This window comes from Oryzias latipes, chromosome 24 (assembly GCF_002234675.1).
Source record: "Oryzias latipes chromosome 24, ASM223467v1".
In the NCBI taxonomy this organism is placed as follows: Eukaryota; Metazoa; Chordata; class Actinopteri; order Beloniformes; family Adrianichthyidae; genus Oryzias; species Oryzias latipes.
Genome location: NC_019882.2, coordinates 12,223,216 through 12,238,153, shown reverse-complemented (window position 1 = coordinate 12,238,153; position 14,938 = coordinate 12,223,216). Strand labels below are relative to the sequence as shown.

Here is a 14,938-nt window from a genome sequence, read left to right as displayed (position 1 = left end):
TTAGCAGCCTATGACTATGACAGTTAAATCGCAGGATATCGGGACTGACATCATGACAACGCAGAATTTGGCGTGAAAAGTGTCACAAATTAGTCCTCAAAAGCACGCAGGTTTGTAAAACTGACGAAAGCGCCACCCAGTGGACAAAACTGGAACCTGTGACTAAATAGTAAAAGCTTTTTTCTAAAAATAAAATAATATATATATATATATATATATATATATATATATATATATATATATATATATTCTTTTAAATACTTTTAGTGAAATATCAGGTTTTAAAACCATCATTCAAAACATTTTAAAAATACACATATATTTTTATTTTTACAAAAATACATCACTAGCATTTTTGCAAATGAAAGTAAGACACTTAGGGAAAAAAAGGTTGTTTTTTTTTTTAAAAAGGTAAAATAAGAAAAATAAATAAACAAAAGAGAGAGAAATAAAATTATATTAAATGGAAAGAAATGTTTTCAGAGCAAACAAATGAAAAAGCAAACAAGGCAAATAACCGAATAAAGAGTTAAAGGAATGCAAGCGCTGTTGGCTCACAGCAAGTGAAACAGAACACCAATGGGGGACCTTTCAGTGTGAAGTTTGCATGTTCTCCCCGTGCATGTATGGGCTTCCTCCTACCGTCCAACAAACATGCTTCATAGGTTAACTGGTTACTCTAAATTGTCCATAGGTGCGAGTGTGAGAGTGCATGGGTTGGTCGTGGCCCTGCGACAGGCTGTCCAGAGCCGACCCTGCCTTCACACACACACGAGTGACCGGTTAGGCTCCAGTGACCCTGAAAGGAACTAAACGGGTTTAGAAGATGAATGAATGAAAAAAAAAAAGAAAGATTTATAAAAAGGAAAAAAAAAAGGCATGCTGAATTTAAGATAGTGCCAAAAATTACGTAAAAAACTTAATGCAGCACCGTCTTCTCTTTCCTCTGTAGCTTATCACAAAAGAAACCTATCAGTTTGAGACTCCTAACATTTTCCTGCAGACATTTAATGATTATTTGACCCCAATATTTCCCTTTTCTCCTAAATCTATTAAAGTCAAGAGCTGCTTTACAGAGACCAGTCCTCGTGCTCCAACTGTCCTTTAATCCTAATTTTTCATGATCAAATGAAGCGTTTTCTGCAGATTTACTGCGATGCATGAGCTGGGCTTCTGATGTGTAACTGATTTAATACTTGGGAGGTTTTAAAGCGCTGCAGTACAGCAGCTTCATCTGTTTTTTCACTCGGTCACAGCCCTGCTGCATGGGGGCCACTTTCTGCTGACTTACACGCGGTTCCACATCACCAGTAATTACATCAACGCTGCCAATCTCCTAATATACGACTGCAGCAGCAGCAGCTCGGCTGCATCTGCACTCGCAGGCTTGACTTTCAACAAAAGAAGAAATGATAAAAAAAAGTTAGAATGGGATTATTTCATTTCTGTCAGTGTTTCTAAAAATGTCCCTAAAGGAAAATGGAATCAGTTACTTTCCTTTGAGTTAACACATTAGTGTAAGTATTAACGCTGACATGAGGAAGCTGTCCTCCACGTATTTAAGAATCATTTCTTCTAAAAACAAACATTTATTAACAAATTTACCACAATGGGAGATATTTTGAATTTTTATTGACTGTTTTAACACATAACGGTAACAGAAGGGGATTTTCCAGACACGACATGCGCAAAATATATCAAAACTCAGTGGGTGGTCGATGCTGCTGCATCGGAGGGGGTTGGGGATTACAGGTAAAGCCCCTCGGGCGTGCCCTCCTGCTTCTTGTACAGGACGTTCTCCTTGGATTTCTTGAAATCTTCGTTGGTGACTTTCATGCGGCGCTCCCGCAGAGCCATGAGGCCTGCTTCTGTGCAGATGGCCTGAAGGGGTTAAAAGAAGAGACGGTCGATTTCAAAATGATGGCAAACCTTATTTCTATTTGGGAAAGTGAAGTATTTCCTATTAATTAAAAAAATAAATCTCCAGTTGAACTTCTGCAGAAAAAATGAGTGTTTTTCAGTTAGCGTCCACAAGAGGGCAGCAAACTAGACTTATAAACATACAGACACACTCCCACAATAATGGTGTTATGGTTTTTTTTTTGTTTTTTACTTGTTCTTGTTGCGTTTTTCTTACGACGGAACACATAAAAAAAAAAGAAAAATACATCTATGTACGTCTTTGTCTTTCCTCGTCTGAGCTAGCAAACCTATACTGCTTGATAGCTTCAATATTACTCGCCACTTTTTTTTATTTTAGCTAAAAACGGCATAATCATGATTTAAAGACCACTGGGAATGTTTTAACAACGGTCCAAAAGATGTTTGAGTTGAACTTTAAAAACAACCATTTTTAAGAATGAAAAGTCTGTACTCTTGTTTTTTGCTGACATAAGTATATTAAAAAAAAAGGTTTTTCTACAGCTAGATCGATGTGTTGAGAAGGGAATCTTCTCTTCACCTTAATATCTGCTCCTGATAGGTCGTCCTTTGCCAGAATCAGATCATCCAGGGTGACATCATCAGCCACAGTCATCCGACTGGTGTGGATCTGGAAGATTCTTCTTTTGGTTTTCTCGTCTGGCAACGGGAACTCGATTTTCCGATCGATCCGCCCTGAGCAGCAGAGTCAACGGGAAAAAAAAAACAACTGATGACATTCTCTCCGGTTCAGACAGTGAAGCTGATAAATGAAGTCGAGTGAGTTCACTTTATTCTAGAGAGGAGGTTTCTGGCAGGATTTGTCTGCGTATTGATCGTCTGACGCTGCATCTGCTTCAAACTGTGCTGGTAAAATGAATGACATGTTCCTGTCTAAAGGAACAATACTGAAAAAAGCTGAGAGGAAATTGTTTTGCAGTGTGTAAAGGTTAAAGCCACATAGATCTCATAAATATTCTGGTCCAAAGGCAGACTTTTCCATTTCCACTGCCTGCCATGACTCAGCAGCTGTTTCCTCTGATTTACAGCACTGCAGGCGAGCTCAGAGTCAGACTCGGAGGCGGATCCTGCAGGATCCGAGTCGACCGGAGAGCCACTGACCGGGTCTGATGAGGGCCGGGTCCAGAGTCTCTATGCGATTGGTGGCCATTATGACTTTGACGTCCCCCCGCGAGTCGAAGCCGTCCAGCTGGTTGAGCAGCTCCAGCATGGTCCTCTGGATCTCCCGCTCTCCTCCGGAGTTGGAGTCGTACCTGCAGGAGGCAGACCAGGTTTTATGGCAGCAGTTTGCAGGAGAACATTCCTTCATTTTTGGATCGTTCTGAAACCACATCCGTCAAAACAACCAAATTTGTTTAACTCTTAAACAAATAATAATAACAGGAAACATCCTCGCTGTTGGGATTTTATGTCAGGATGACGGTAATCTCCGCCCCTCTGAGGACTTCTCCACGCTCTACCTCTTGGTGCCAATGGCGTCGATCTCGTCGATGAAGACGATGGAGGGGGCGTGCTCCTCCGCCACCCTGAAGAGCTCGCGCACCAGTTTGGGCCCGTCTCCCAGGTACTTCTGGATCAGCTCTGAGCCCACCACACGCAGAAAAGTGGCCGACGTCTGGTTGGCGACTGCCTTGGCGAGCAGCGTCTTACCTGGAAAACCAAAGAGAGGAAAAGTCTTCAGGACTCATTCTGATGAAAATTCTGTTTTTAACATTTTGTTAAAGTGGACATATATATATATATATATATAAAAAACTTAAAATTAAAACTGCTTTTCTGAGTATTTCTATATTCAAATAATTGTGAATCAGGAGCAGACGAAAAAAATGGCACCTGAAAAAGATCATATTTGCGATATAGAAAATACGCTGGGCGGGTCACAAGCTCTTAGAAAAGGGGGCGGGGCTGCTCAAAGGTCAATCATCTCCGCCCACAACTCAGAGGTGAATTACTAATGAACTTCTGCTGCTCTGCAGAAACTGTTCTAAAAAACAACGCAGGTTTTTTTTGATTTTGGCTAAAAGCTGCATCACAATAATTAAAAGACCACTGGGAACACTTTGACATTAGATCTAAAGATGATCGGAGTGGGACTTCCAAACGTGATCGGTCCTGAAGTTTTCTATTGTCTCCTGCACAACTTCCCCCTCAGACTGATCCTGTTGCTGTTTTTATTTACTCTGATTATGGCTTGATTGATTCAAAAGGATGTAAAAATGCAAAGAACATGTGTGAACCAAAGGATCCCTGCAGCCTCATAAATACTAAAAATGTTTTTGTTTATTTTTAAATAAGTTAAATGATAATTAAAAACCGCAACAGCTACTGTCACTGAGAGTGGAAACACTGAGGGAACATTTAATGACGGTGATAAACTCACACCTTCACTGATGGTACTTTGCTGCTTAACCGTCTGTACAAGGAACTCACCTGTGCCGGGGGGTCCGTATAAGATCACCCCCTTGGGGGGTTTGATGCCCATCTCCTCGTAATACTCCGGGTGGGTGAGGGGTAGCTCCACCGACTCCTGTTGAAGCCCAAACACAGGAACATCAGTGGGACGGTTCCGGGTGTGGATCTCCCGATCAGATCTTTTTGGGCCTGATCTGATCCATAGTGTTTTGACTTTTGCAACATGTTTAAAAAAACAATAACAAGTTTAATCAACACGTCTAGGTTTTCCTTTATGAACCTTCTTCATCATTTCACACTTCAACAGTGACTTCTGTGATGTCGCTTCAACAACAATCAGTAAAAATAGTACAACTACAAAAAAAAGTAACTATTAAGGTTGGTGTTTGCATTTAGACAAACTGATCAATACTAGCTGTCAGTATCAAATGTTTATTTAAACTTTCATTAAGCCTAAAGGCCCGTTCACACCGGGACGAATTTCGCGCGCGATCTTCGCCAACGTTTAACGCCTCGTGACTAAACAAAGGGCACCAATGAGAGTGTGCACACCGACGCGAAAAAACGCCAAGCGTCAAAGCGTCAAAAAAAAAAACGCCTCGGGTTCGTTTCTTTTTGACGCCTCGCGTCGAAATCTATTCGACCAATGAGAATGGCGCCTTTGCACACGTGTCTGGAGCTTCTGAAGTTACAGTAAAACACAACTTGGGGGCGCTCAAACACAAAACTGCCCTGCTGAGCACACATACCAGCGAAGAAGATAGACGCCAAGTAGCGTCTACACTGCCGCGAAGCAATAATGATGGACATTCTAAAATATCCCTGAACCAAGCACCAGTTGGAGCTATTGGTGCTTGAAATATTCATGTTTTCTTTGTATGATTCTGACAAGCGCGTAAATACTTGCTCTCTTCTTCTGAGGGAAAAGCGACTTTAATAAGCGTAAAGTTGTGCAGCGCCACCTTGTGTACGGGAGTATTTCTGTTTACATTAAGCGCCATCTAATGTCAGGGAATGAAATTGCATGGTCGCTCGGCTCATCGTCAGCGAAAATCGCCTGGGTGTGAACACAAAAAAGTGGCGAAAAACGCTGGCGAATAATGCCTGGCGAATATTCGTCCCGGTGTGTACGGGCCTTCAAAGTCTGAATCTGTGACTGTCAACCTAACTTTACCCAACTGTTTTGGGCACCTCTTGCTCAGACTACAGCTGTGTTCTGCTGCATTCATGATCCGTTCAGGATTAGCAGACTTCTAGCAGAATATTTCTCAGTAATAAGAGGCCTGAAATATGATCATAACAAGAATAAAATATATATCTAATCCCTGATCGGGAAACAAAAACCGTTTCTAATTGAGTCTGAAACTGTGTGATCTGGGCTGATTTACCACGATCGGACCGGGACATCTCTAGTTTCGGGTTCTGTTCACAGACGCGGATGTACCTTAATTTCCTGGATCTGGTTATCCAGTCCTCCTATGTCCGCGTAGGTTTCCTGTGGGGCTTTCTCCACCTTCATCACGGTCACCAACGGGTCGGTGTCGTCCATCAGAACTCCGATCACAGCGTGTACCTGAGACAATCAAACCACTTTAAAACTGCCCTTATTTGTGTTCCTTCTTTTTGCTCTTGTCAATAAAGTTACCTTGTGGTTGAGCAGGACCGAACAGCCGGGCTCCAGCAGATCTTTATCGACAAAGGACAAGATGCTGACGTAGTGCTCAGATCCCACCGAGGTGGAGACGATGGCGTGGTTGTCGTCTATGATTTCCTCCAGAGTGCCGACAGACATGGGGGTTCCCCGCAGGTCGTCCACCTTTGACCTCTCCTCCTGTTCTCAGAAAAAAACAAAAAGCAAAAGCTGGTATTTCTCTACAGCACGACGCAGCAGAGTGGGAGCCGTCGTGCTCAAAGGAGAAGGCAGACCTCCTGCTTCTCCTCTAAGGGCTTCATCTGCTCTTGGTTCCTGATGAACTCCTCCTCCATCAACAGGTAGTCTTTGATGCGCTCCTGCTTTAGCAGCTTCAGGCGGCACTGGGTGTGAGGCGTTACTGAGAGTTGCAAACATACATGAAAAATGTCAGCAGCACATAAAAACGACACAACTTCGTTTAAACTCTAGATTTCATCTTAAAGCAGTGAATCAAGAGGAACGGCGCTCATACAGGAATGTTTCCACGAGCAACCAACCTCAACTAGCATGTGTGGTCAAAGTTCTCTCTAGTTCCACAAGTTTATTTCAAATAACTATTCTAAAAATAAAAACCACAGACAAAGCTGCTTTTAGCTTCCTTCCTTACTCAGTGGTAGTTTGCTTGCAGCATCAGGCCCTTTAGTCTTCTTCTTTCTCTTTCCAACTCTGGTTGGAATTGGAGGCTCGTATTTCTTTTTCTTATCCTTTAATGAATGAAAGAAAGAAAGAAACAAACAAAGACTGGTTATATTCTCTCATCCTGTAATAACAACAAACAATAAAGAATAAATCAGATTGAATTTAGAAGCCTGCGATTCATTTTGATCAAATTAGGATTTATTTTTCTTTTTTTTTAGTCCAAAAATAACTGACTAGTCAGATGATTGAAACAAAATATGGCAAACACTTTGTCATTTCGACTAGGCCTACAGTACAGACACAGTCACAAAAACCAGAGAAAAACAATATAGACATATCAATTTAAAACTTGTATTTTGCTTTAATTTTAACATTTAGATGTATTTAAAGTTCCTGTACGCCTGCTTCCTTTTCAAGACCCACGCCGATGAAAACTGTGTTTTTGGTGCTTTTCCTGTGACATTTTTCTGATAAAGGAATCATATAAAGAAAATTAAGTTCAAAATTACATTTCTGAGTATTTCTTCATTAATATTGTTGTGAATTAATGTCAATATAAAAGATCATAGGTGCGACGTCGAAAATACGTTGGGCAGGCAACGATCTCCCTGCTTTGAGCTCTTAGCAACAGGGAGGGGAAGGGGGGCGGGGTTGCTCCACACCAACTCAAAGGGGAATCTTTAATGTTAACTGTTGGTCTGGAGAAACTGTCTTAGAAGGAGTTTTTACATTTTTGTATAATCCTAATTAAAAGACCACTGGGAAGACTTTTAAAATAGATTAAAAATAATACAAAATGATTGGAACAGGACTTTAATTGGAGTCACATGATCATTTAGCCTCAAACTCCAACCAAAGAGCAGTTTGAAAAGTTGCTCTCAGTAGATTTCCAGGATCCAAGAGCTTTAAAGGTCAGATTCAATGAACAAAGAGTTACAGTTTCTTTTTGTCAAAATTCTAACCTTTACTCCTGCTGCAACAAAATGATTGAAGTGTTTTCTGTCTCTTAAAAATGGGCTCTTCAGCATTCTCACTTTACTTTTGCACTCGGAATATTTTCAAAACTGTCAAGTTAATGCAAAGAAAATGAAATGACATTTAAAGGATGCAGATATGATACAAAACAAATGCAAAAATATGTATTCTGTTTCAGAAAGGACTGATTTTCCTCAGTTGTCAAGCTTTTGATTAAAATTTTGTACGTTTTTTCTCTGGATGGTTACCTAGAGGTGTTGGATTTTGTCTCGTATCTTTTGAAGGATACATACAAGTGGTGTAACACAGGACTTTCAAGAGGGGCAGGGCATTTTAGACTGATTTGTTTCTTACAGACTCATCTTGTCTGTTTAATGTCCCTGAAAGTTTTATTTTCTCTTAAACAGCTATACTGAAATGAGCACTTATCTTTTTATTCTCTTGTGCTCTGAAGAAAAGCCAATATGTGTCCAAAATATCCCAATTATGTGATTTTGTTGTCATTTTTTTGAAAACATTGCAGGGTATCAACCCCTTAGATTTTTTTTCTTTTCCTGTTGAAATAATGATCATCAGCGATCTCACCTTGTCATCCTTCTTTCCACCTCCTGGGCCGTGGCCTCCGCTCTGACTTTGACCCTTGGAAAACATTAAACATCAATTAATAAATCAGAGAAATAATAAATTAAATGTCCTTCTGCCTATGTCAGGGTTCCAACAGGTTTTCACACATACATTTTTAGACTTCTTAAAGCTTTTAAGGCCCTTAAAGCAGAATTTAGTATCCAATTCATCACCGTACAGACAAAATATGAAGTCAGCCTTGGACACTTTAAAAAAATGAACTTGAAAAGAAGGTCACGAGCCTGCAGTCAAATGATTCGATTTGTTGCTTTCATACAGTTACGAAAAAATACAGTAAACAGACTTAATCCATGATCTAAGACCATCAGCACTGTAACATTTAAAAAATGATTTTCGAATATTATTGTCGATTATTAAAATGTTAGGTTAATAGATTAAAAACTACTATGACTCAGACGTATTTCTGTTTCCTGCATACTACTGTAAATTCGAAAGACAAAAGGTTTACTTTACAAAAGTCTGATCAGAGAAAAGTTATCAGTACTAAGAATGTTTCTTTAAAAAAAATAATCATAAAAAGGCGAACACAACCAAGAAACCAAACCTCGTTAGCCCTCGGCTAGTAGTACTAGCGATACGGACCTTTTTCTTGTTTTTCTTTTAACTTCTCGTAATAAACCCCGGGGGTCAAACAAAAACTACCTTTATATCAAATATTTTCCTTTACATCACTATTTGTGCAATATTTTTGCAAAAACGGAAATAAAACGCTGTGTAAATAAATGGAAACAAGCCGAAGACAAAACTGCTTGCTCACGTACCATTGTTGCTTGTCGCGGAAATGTGACGTCAAAGCTACGGCAACAGTTTAGGACAAAAGAGCTCTGAGTAAAAACGGCAGTTACCATCTCGTCTCTTTGAAAATACATTTTTCAAACCTTCGAACTGTAATACATTACAGTTTGCGTTTGTTTTTGAAAAGTAATCATTTACTTTACAAGATTAATCGTTTACAATTGTAATGTGTTGCTTAATTCTTGTATTACTTTCTGAATTATTTGCTAATTTCTGCAAAAGTAGAACATTGCCTAATAAAGTTTTTTTTAAAAGGAAAAAAACTAGTCCAATATTGCCTATTTGACTTTTAGAAATAGCTGTTGTTGTTATTATTACCATTACAACTATTACCATTGATCTATAACTAATTCAATCATCATTGTAACTCTGTTCCAATTGTTTAGCATTTATTGTATTTATTTATTAATTTTATTGTTGTTGTTTCTTGTCCAGGGCTCCCTTGAAGAAGAAATTTTAAATCTCAACCCGGTGGTTAAATAAAGGTAAAAAAAAAAAAAACTACTGTTATTATCTATAAGTGGGTATCATATAGATTTTATTTCAAGTATTAAGATGTTTGAAAAAAACTGTTGAAAAAAATCCATTTATCTTAAAACAATCACACGTTCCACAAACATATTTGAAAATTACATGCAAAACAATCTGAGAGTTTTTCTTCTCATATTTTTATTTTGTTTGTTTTGGAATTTATTTAAATGTGGCAGGTGGAGGGCCAAAAATGATTCCACCTGTGTGCAGCAGCTGCTCACCTGCAGAGAGTTTATAAAAGTGATTTCCCTCTGTCAGTGTGAGAGTTCAGTGTTTCCTATGTCAGAGTCCTGTGATTATATGTTTTCATTTAATTTTGTTTGTTTTCTGGTGGCTTCCCTCAGCAGCAATTTGGAAAAAAACCATAATGCCACATAAATATACCCTGAAAGTAGTTTTTCCAGGAACACATGTACTTGTTAGTATTCCTAAGTTCTCATGTTTAGGTCTGTTCTATGTTATGTGTAATATGCCTGTTACTAAATAAAAGATATGCTTTATTAACAAGGTGTTTTTTTATTGTATTTATAAGAGATGTCTTTTTTTTTAAAAGATCTTCATAGCAAACTACCTCCTAACTAGTGACAGCTTTTTCTGTTTGACATACTTTGAAAAACCTAGCAGGAAAACAAAATACTTGGGTAATGTTAAACAACAATAAAGGAAAATGACCATTTTATTTAAAGAATACTAAAAATTAAAGTGTAGGCCATGGTTTTGTGTGTGTGTTTATCAGTTCCAAGTCTGGATAAATGCAGAGGTTTGTGTTATGAAGGGGATTGTTGGAAATCATAAAATCAAACATATGAATCACAAACAGAACTTTCACGGTGGATGGGTTGTGACCTGGGTTACGAACCGCCAACGGGGATGTTGACCCACATGGTGTTTGTCAAAAAAAGAGAGCAAGACTGAGGATAGTTTGAAGTTGTTTTCATGGTGTAGATGAGAGGGACAGAGGCGTTTGCTAAACTTGCTCTACAACAGGGGTGGCGAACAAGTTTGACACAATCAGCTGAAGTGTGAAGTGTCTTGCCCAAGGACACAACGACAACTGGCTGGAGGGAGCGGGGATCGACCCTTCGACGACCCGCTTCACCGCCTGAGCCACTGTCGCTAAGACACACACACACAAACATGAAATTAAAGCCATATTATTTTCCATAACACACTCTCCTTACGATAGCAAGTATTGTACTTATGTTTATTTCAAGGAAAGTGTCCACCCTCAATACACACATCAAATGCAGCTTAGCCAGAGTTAACAGACTTAACCCTGCTCATCACTAAGAGGAACTTGTTCTAAAAACCAAAACAGGATTTTAAAATATATCAAAAGACGATGTGGGCTTTTAATTCTTTTGCTTTATTCTTCCTATCCAGATGGAGAAAATGTAAAAGACCTGTCCTATATTTGAAAGGCGAAAATCACAAAAACCGTGTGGCTGATTTAGTAAAGAATTGAGAATTCTGAAGAGGGTTTTGTATACATTAAGGCTCAGTATTTTTTTTTGTATTTGTGTGTTGACTTAGAGTACAAACCTAAAATAGTGTCCGTGGAAACTCGCTGTGTTTACATGCACTAAAGTAACCCAGTTACAGTCAATTGTCCCTGTTTCCTAAACATCCTTCCATCTTGAGAACATGCTGAATCCCATCTTGGCACATGGGTGCTGGAGCCAACCCAGCCCCTGGGAGAAGGTGGCCACATCCTGAATAGGTCACCATTCTGTTTCAGGGTACCCCAACCACACTTCAGGGCTAATTTAGAGTCACCAATTAGCCTATGATCTTATAAAAACCTGTGTTAGGTGGGAGGAAGCTGGAGTGAAAACCCAGGCATCCACAGGGACAACATTCAAACTCCACACAGAAACGACACAGCCGGGATTTGAGCAGGGCCTTCTCACTGTGAGGTGAAGGTGCACACCACTGTTACAAAGCAGCAAACAAAAACAAAAAAGTATACCGGTACCCAAAAAAAGCTCATGTAATATGGCTACTCCACTGCAACAGAGTCCAAACAAGGGCTGCTAACACTTCAAACCCAACTATCAAACAAGTGGAACAACTTTTATAAAAGACGCGATGAAAGAAGTGAAGTCAAGTTACCGCCTCACATCTAAACCTGTTGTACCCAGGTTTTTCCCAGAAACCAGGTAATTTGAACACTAGCATCCAATAGTTATCCTCCTCTTTTAGCTGCATCCAGGATGGGCAGCTTCTACTCCTTCAACCTCACACATCTCCCTGATGAGACTCCATCAATAGTTAAGAAAATTATTCCTCAACTTTTCAGAAAACCTTCTGCACTACGAGATATTTTAAACAAATGCCATCGTCTAGCATAGTTTGACTTTCATATGGTTGTTTCGCTTTTTATGGGACAGTTTGTATTTTTTCAGTCTATTGTGCAATGAGGACTGAATGGCTTTAATTAAAACTGCAAGACAATGTCAAGCATTGTAAATATTAAAAAGTCTAACGAACTTGTTGGTTCTTAAATGCACATTTAACCAATAGTGTTCACATGGGACCAGCAGGGAGGGACATTTGCTTCTTTTTTTGTTTACTGTTTACTGGTGCATGTCCGCCACCTACAGTTGGAGAGGGCTTGATGGGAAATGTGGTGCAAACCTCGGAAATCCTGCTCCAGGCTTTTTCTTTCACAGCTCTATGCTGATAAATGACAGACATGGAGTCGTATCATTCCTGCCAGCACAAACCACAATTATTAATTTCTCCTCTGTGATCAATTTTCAAAAGGTTGGCACTTTAGTGAATTGAAAAATTCCATATTTTACTACCAAATCCAAGTCCCTGATTGGTCAAATTTCAACTGGTTTAACTTTCAATGTGCGCTCAGTGGCCGTGCGTTTTGTACATAGTGCCTGAAAAAAGCTTGAAAAATATGTGTAGCTACGCGTGAACGCAAATGTTTTAAACATAGAAGTCAAAAAGTCATTTACGTTCATATTCAAATAGACTTTTCATTGAAAGTTGTCACTTGAACATGCGTTGCAGAAGTACATGAAGCAGGCAGACAAGCAAATTATCTCACAGGGTTGTTGTTTCTTTATTTTCTTTTGCAACTTGAAAAGACAACAGACGAGCATCGAGCAATCACAACTGAAGTTCCACACAGCCAATCAGCAATGTTCAGCCACGCATTGCAGGCAAAACAGTAGAAGCTTTTGTACTTGGTTAAATAAGTTAACACAAAACCTCAAAAATCAGAAAACACTGAAGCCTACTGTTGTGTTTCTTTTGTGTTATATGTGTAATATGCTGCTTTTCTCTCTTAAGAAATGTTCTTTTTTTCAACTTAATACAGTTTTAACTCAAATTGACCTAGTTTTTCAGGCTGGAATCAACTTGCTGAGCTTGTTACCAGCCATGAAAAAAAACAGACATAACTTTGTTTCCTTTTGCAAGAGAAAAATGCAAATAATGGGCGGGATAAAGGCATGAGGAAGATGGGGTTACCAGATAGATGGTACGTTTCTAAGATAACACCACAGGTGAAAGTGTGGCAAACGTTTTTGCTGCAGGCATGTTTGCAACAAGTTATTAAAATAATTCTGGTATGTAGTCAAAATGTTTTTTTTGTCCTTGTTTTCCTTAAAAGCAGGTAGTTTTTCATCATTCCTTGTGTGTTGCTGTTAGCTGACATAGCAGCCAATAGACATTCCAAGGGCATATAATGTCCCAGTATAAAATAAAACCCAGAGAACTCTGGTTTCATCTTCTTTTGTAACGTCTTGTCTTATCAGTGGTATCAGGTTTTGCAGCCTTGTGGAGTCAGGCATCACTCTTTTGTTCTCTGTTGCTTTTGTGAAGAGGGCGGGGAGGCCTACTTTTAAAGATATTTGCAGGAAAACCTGCAACTGTGGGTTTCATTGCTCCTTGTGTTAGGTTTGCATACATGTAATACATTAAATAGCTTCCGTTTTTGCATGTTGGTTTAACCTGAATACAGAGTTGAAAGTACACAAAGAACTGCATTCACTCTGTAAAATATGTATATGCAAAAGTATGCAACTGTTTAAAAATCTTTTTAAAACTCTCACAAGAGCAAAGGTAATTGCTATAGGCTAAATCAGCAAAATAATGTGAAATACTAAAGGCAATAAAAACTATAAAAATTCAAATAAACTAAAAAAGCAATACTGACATGCTCCCAAACTTAACGGCTTTAGGCCCACTCTGATAAAAGTTGTCCTTTTGGTGTTTCTAAAAAAAAGAAACGTATTTGTATAGCAATTTTCACAAGTAAAAAAAACAAGGAATGAATAAAAAGCAAAATATAAATTTAGTAAAAAATAAAATCAATGAATAAAACATCAAAGGTCAAATACAATAAAGGTAAAAACAAGAAAAAGGCAGTCAACAAGCGAAATTTAGCTAAAAGCACATCTGAAAGAAAATGTCTTAAGAAGCTTTTAAATAACACGTTCACATATAAAGAAAATTAAACTCGAAATTGCACTTCTGAGAAAATCTTTATTCAAACTGTTGTAAATCAGGAGCAGATGGAAAGAAAATGCTGTTAGAAAAAGATCATACCTGTTCATAGCTGGAACAATGGGACACAAGCTCTTTGCTCCGCTCCATTCTGATGAATTGATGTTTCCTTTGTCCGAGCATCTGGCTCTAAACTGTATGGATAGATAACTCCAATACTGCTCGCCATTTTTGTTGCACCAGTAATGTTAGGTTGGATGTGTGAGGGACTGTAAGCTACTGGGAGACCGTGTAAACAGAAAGCTCTCAGTCATAGGTGATGGGAAGAGGGGCGCAGGCGTAGTACGTGCCAACAGTCACCCCCACAACTCAGACAAATTTCTAAAATACTACTGGCATTCTGCAGGAACCGTGTCCTAGAAAACAACAGTTTTTCCCCCTAAAAATGGTATTATCCTAATTAAAAGACCACTGGGAACAATTTAAAAATAGATTAAAAGATGGTTAACAAGACAGCAAACAAATATTTTATAGTTACAACAAACAAAACGTTAATGAATTGGCTTTTTCCCCCGCTGTGCTGTAAGACTTTTTTGTCATAAAGTGCAACAACAACAATAAACTAACCAAGTAAACACAACTTTCCTTTAAAATAATCTTTAGCTGTTTTTTATCCAGTTATGTGTCACGACCTCTGATTGGTCAAAGATTCTGTCCGCTGATTGGCTGGCTTGTACACGTCAACAGTAGTTAGTCTTCTTCCTGGTTGCTGGAACACCCATTTGCTTGGTAAACCACTCCACTTCTTACACGAGTTCAACTGTTTATGATTTTTTTTTTTTT

At 38.8% G+C, this 14,938-nt stretch overlaps 1 protein-coding gene across 1 annotated transcript; it reads right to left on the bottom strand.

Moving 5' to 3' along the window:
- Window positions 1-1,612: 1,612 nt before the first annotated feature.
- On the bottom strand, window positions 1,613-9,168 carry psmc1 (proteasome 26S subunit, ATPase 1). The gene is made up of 11 exons (XM_004083654.4): window positions 9,067-9,168; window positions 8,246-8,299; window positions 6,654-6,750; window positions 6,280-6,404; window positions 5,999-6,184; window positions 5,798-5,926; window positions 4,372-4,468; window positions 3,402-3,591; window positions 3,043-3,194; window positions 2,462-2,616; window positions 1,613-1,881 (listed from the first exon to the last, which is right to left on the bottom strand). Exons 1-11 carry the CDS (start codon window positions 9,151-9,153, stop codon window positions 1,747-1,749), a joined length of 1,407 nt encoding a protein of 468 aa, XP_004083702.2. The 5' UTR covers window positions 9,154-9,168; the 3' UTR covers window positions 1,613-1,746.
- Window positions 9,169-14,938: the final 5,770 nt, after the last annotated feature.

What these genes read in the sequence shown, in the direction of transcription:
- psmc1 (XM_004083654.4), bottom strand. Translation starts at nt 9,153, where the DNA reads ATGGTAACTGCCGTTTTTACTCAGAGCTCTTTTGTCCTAAACTGTTGC. An exon ending in CGGTCCTGCTCAACCACAAG is followed by an intron (nt 5,927 to 5,998) that starts GTAACTTTATTG and finishes TGATTGTCTCAG; the next exon opens with GTACACGCTGTGATCGGAGT. An exon ending in CCCGGCCCTCATCAGACCCG is followed by an intron (nt 2,617 to 3,042) that starts GTCAGTGGCTCT and finishes TCTGCTGCTCAG; the next exon opens with GGCGGATCGATCGGAAAATC.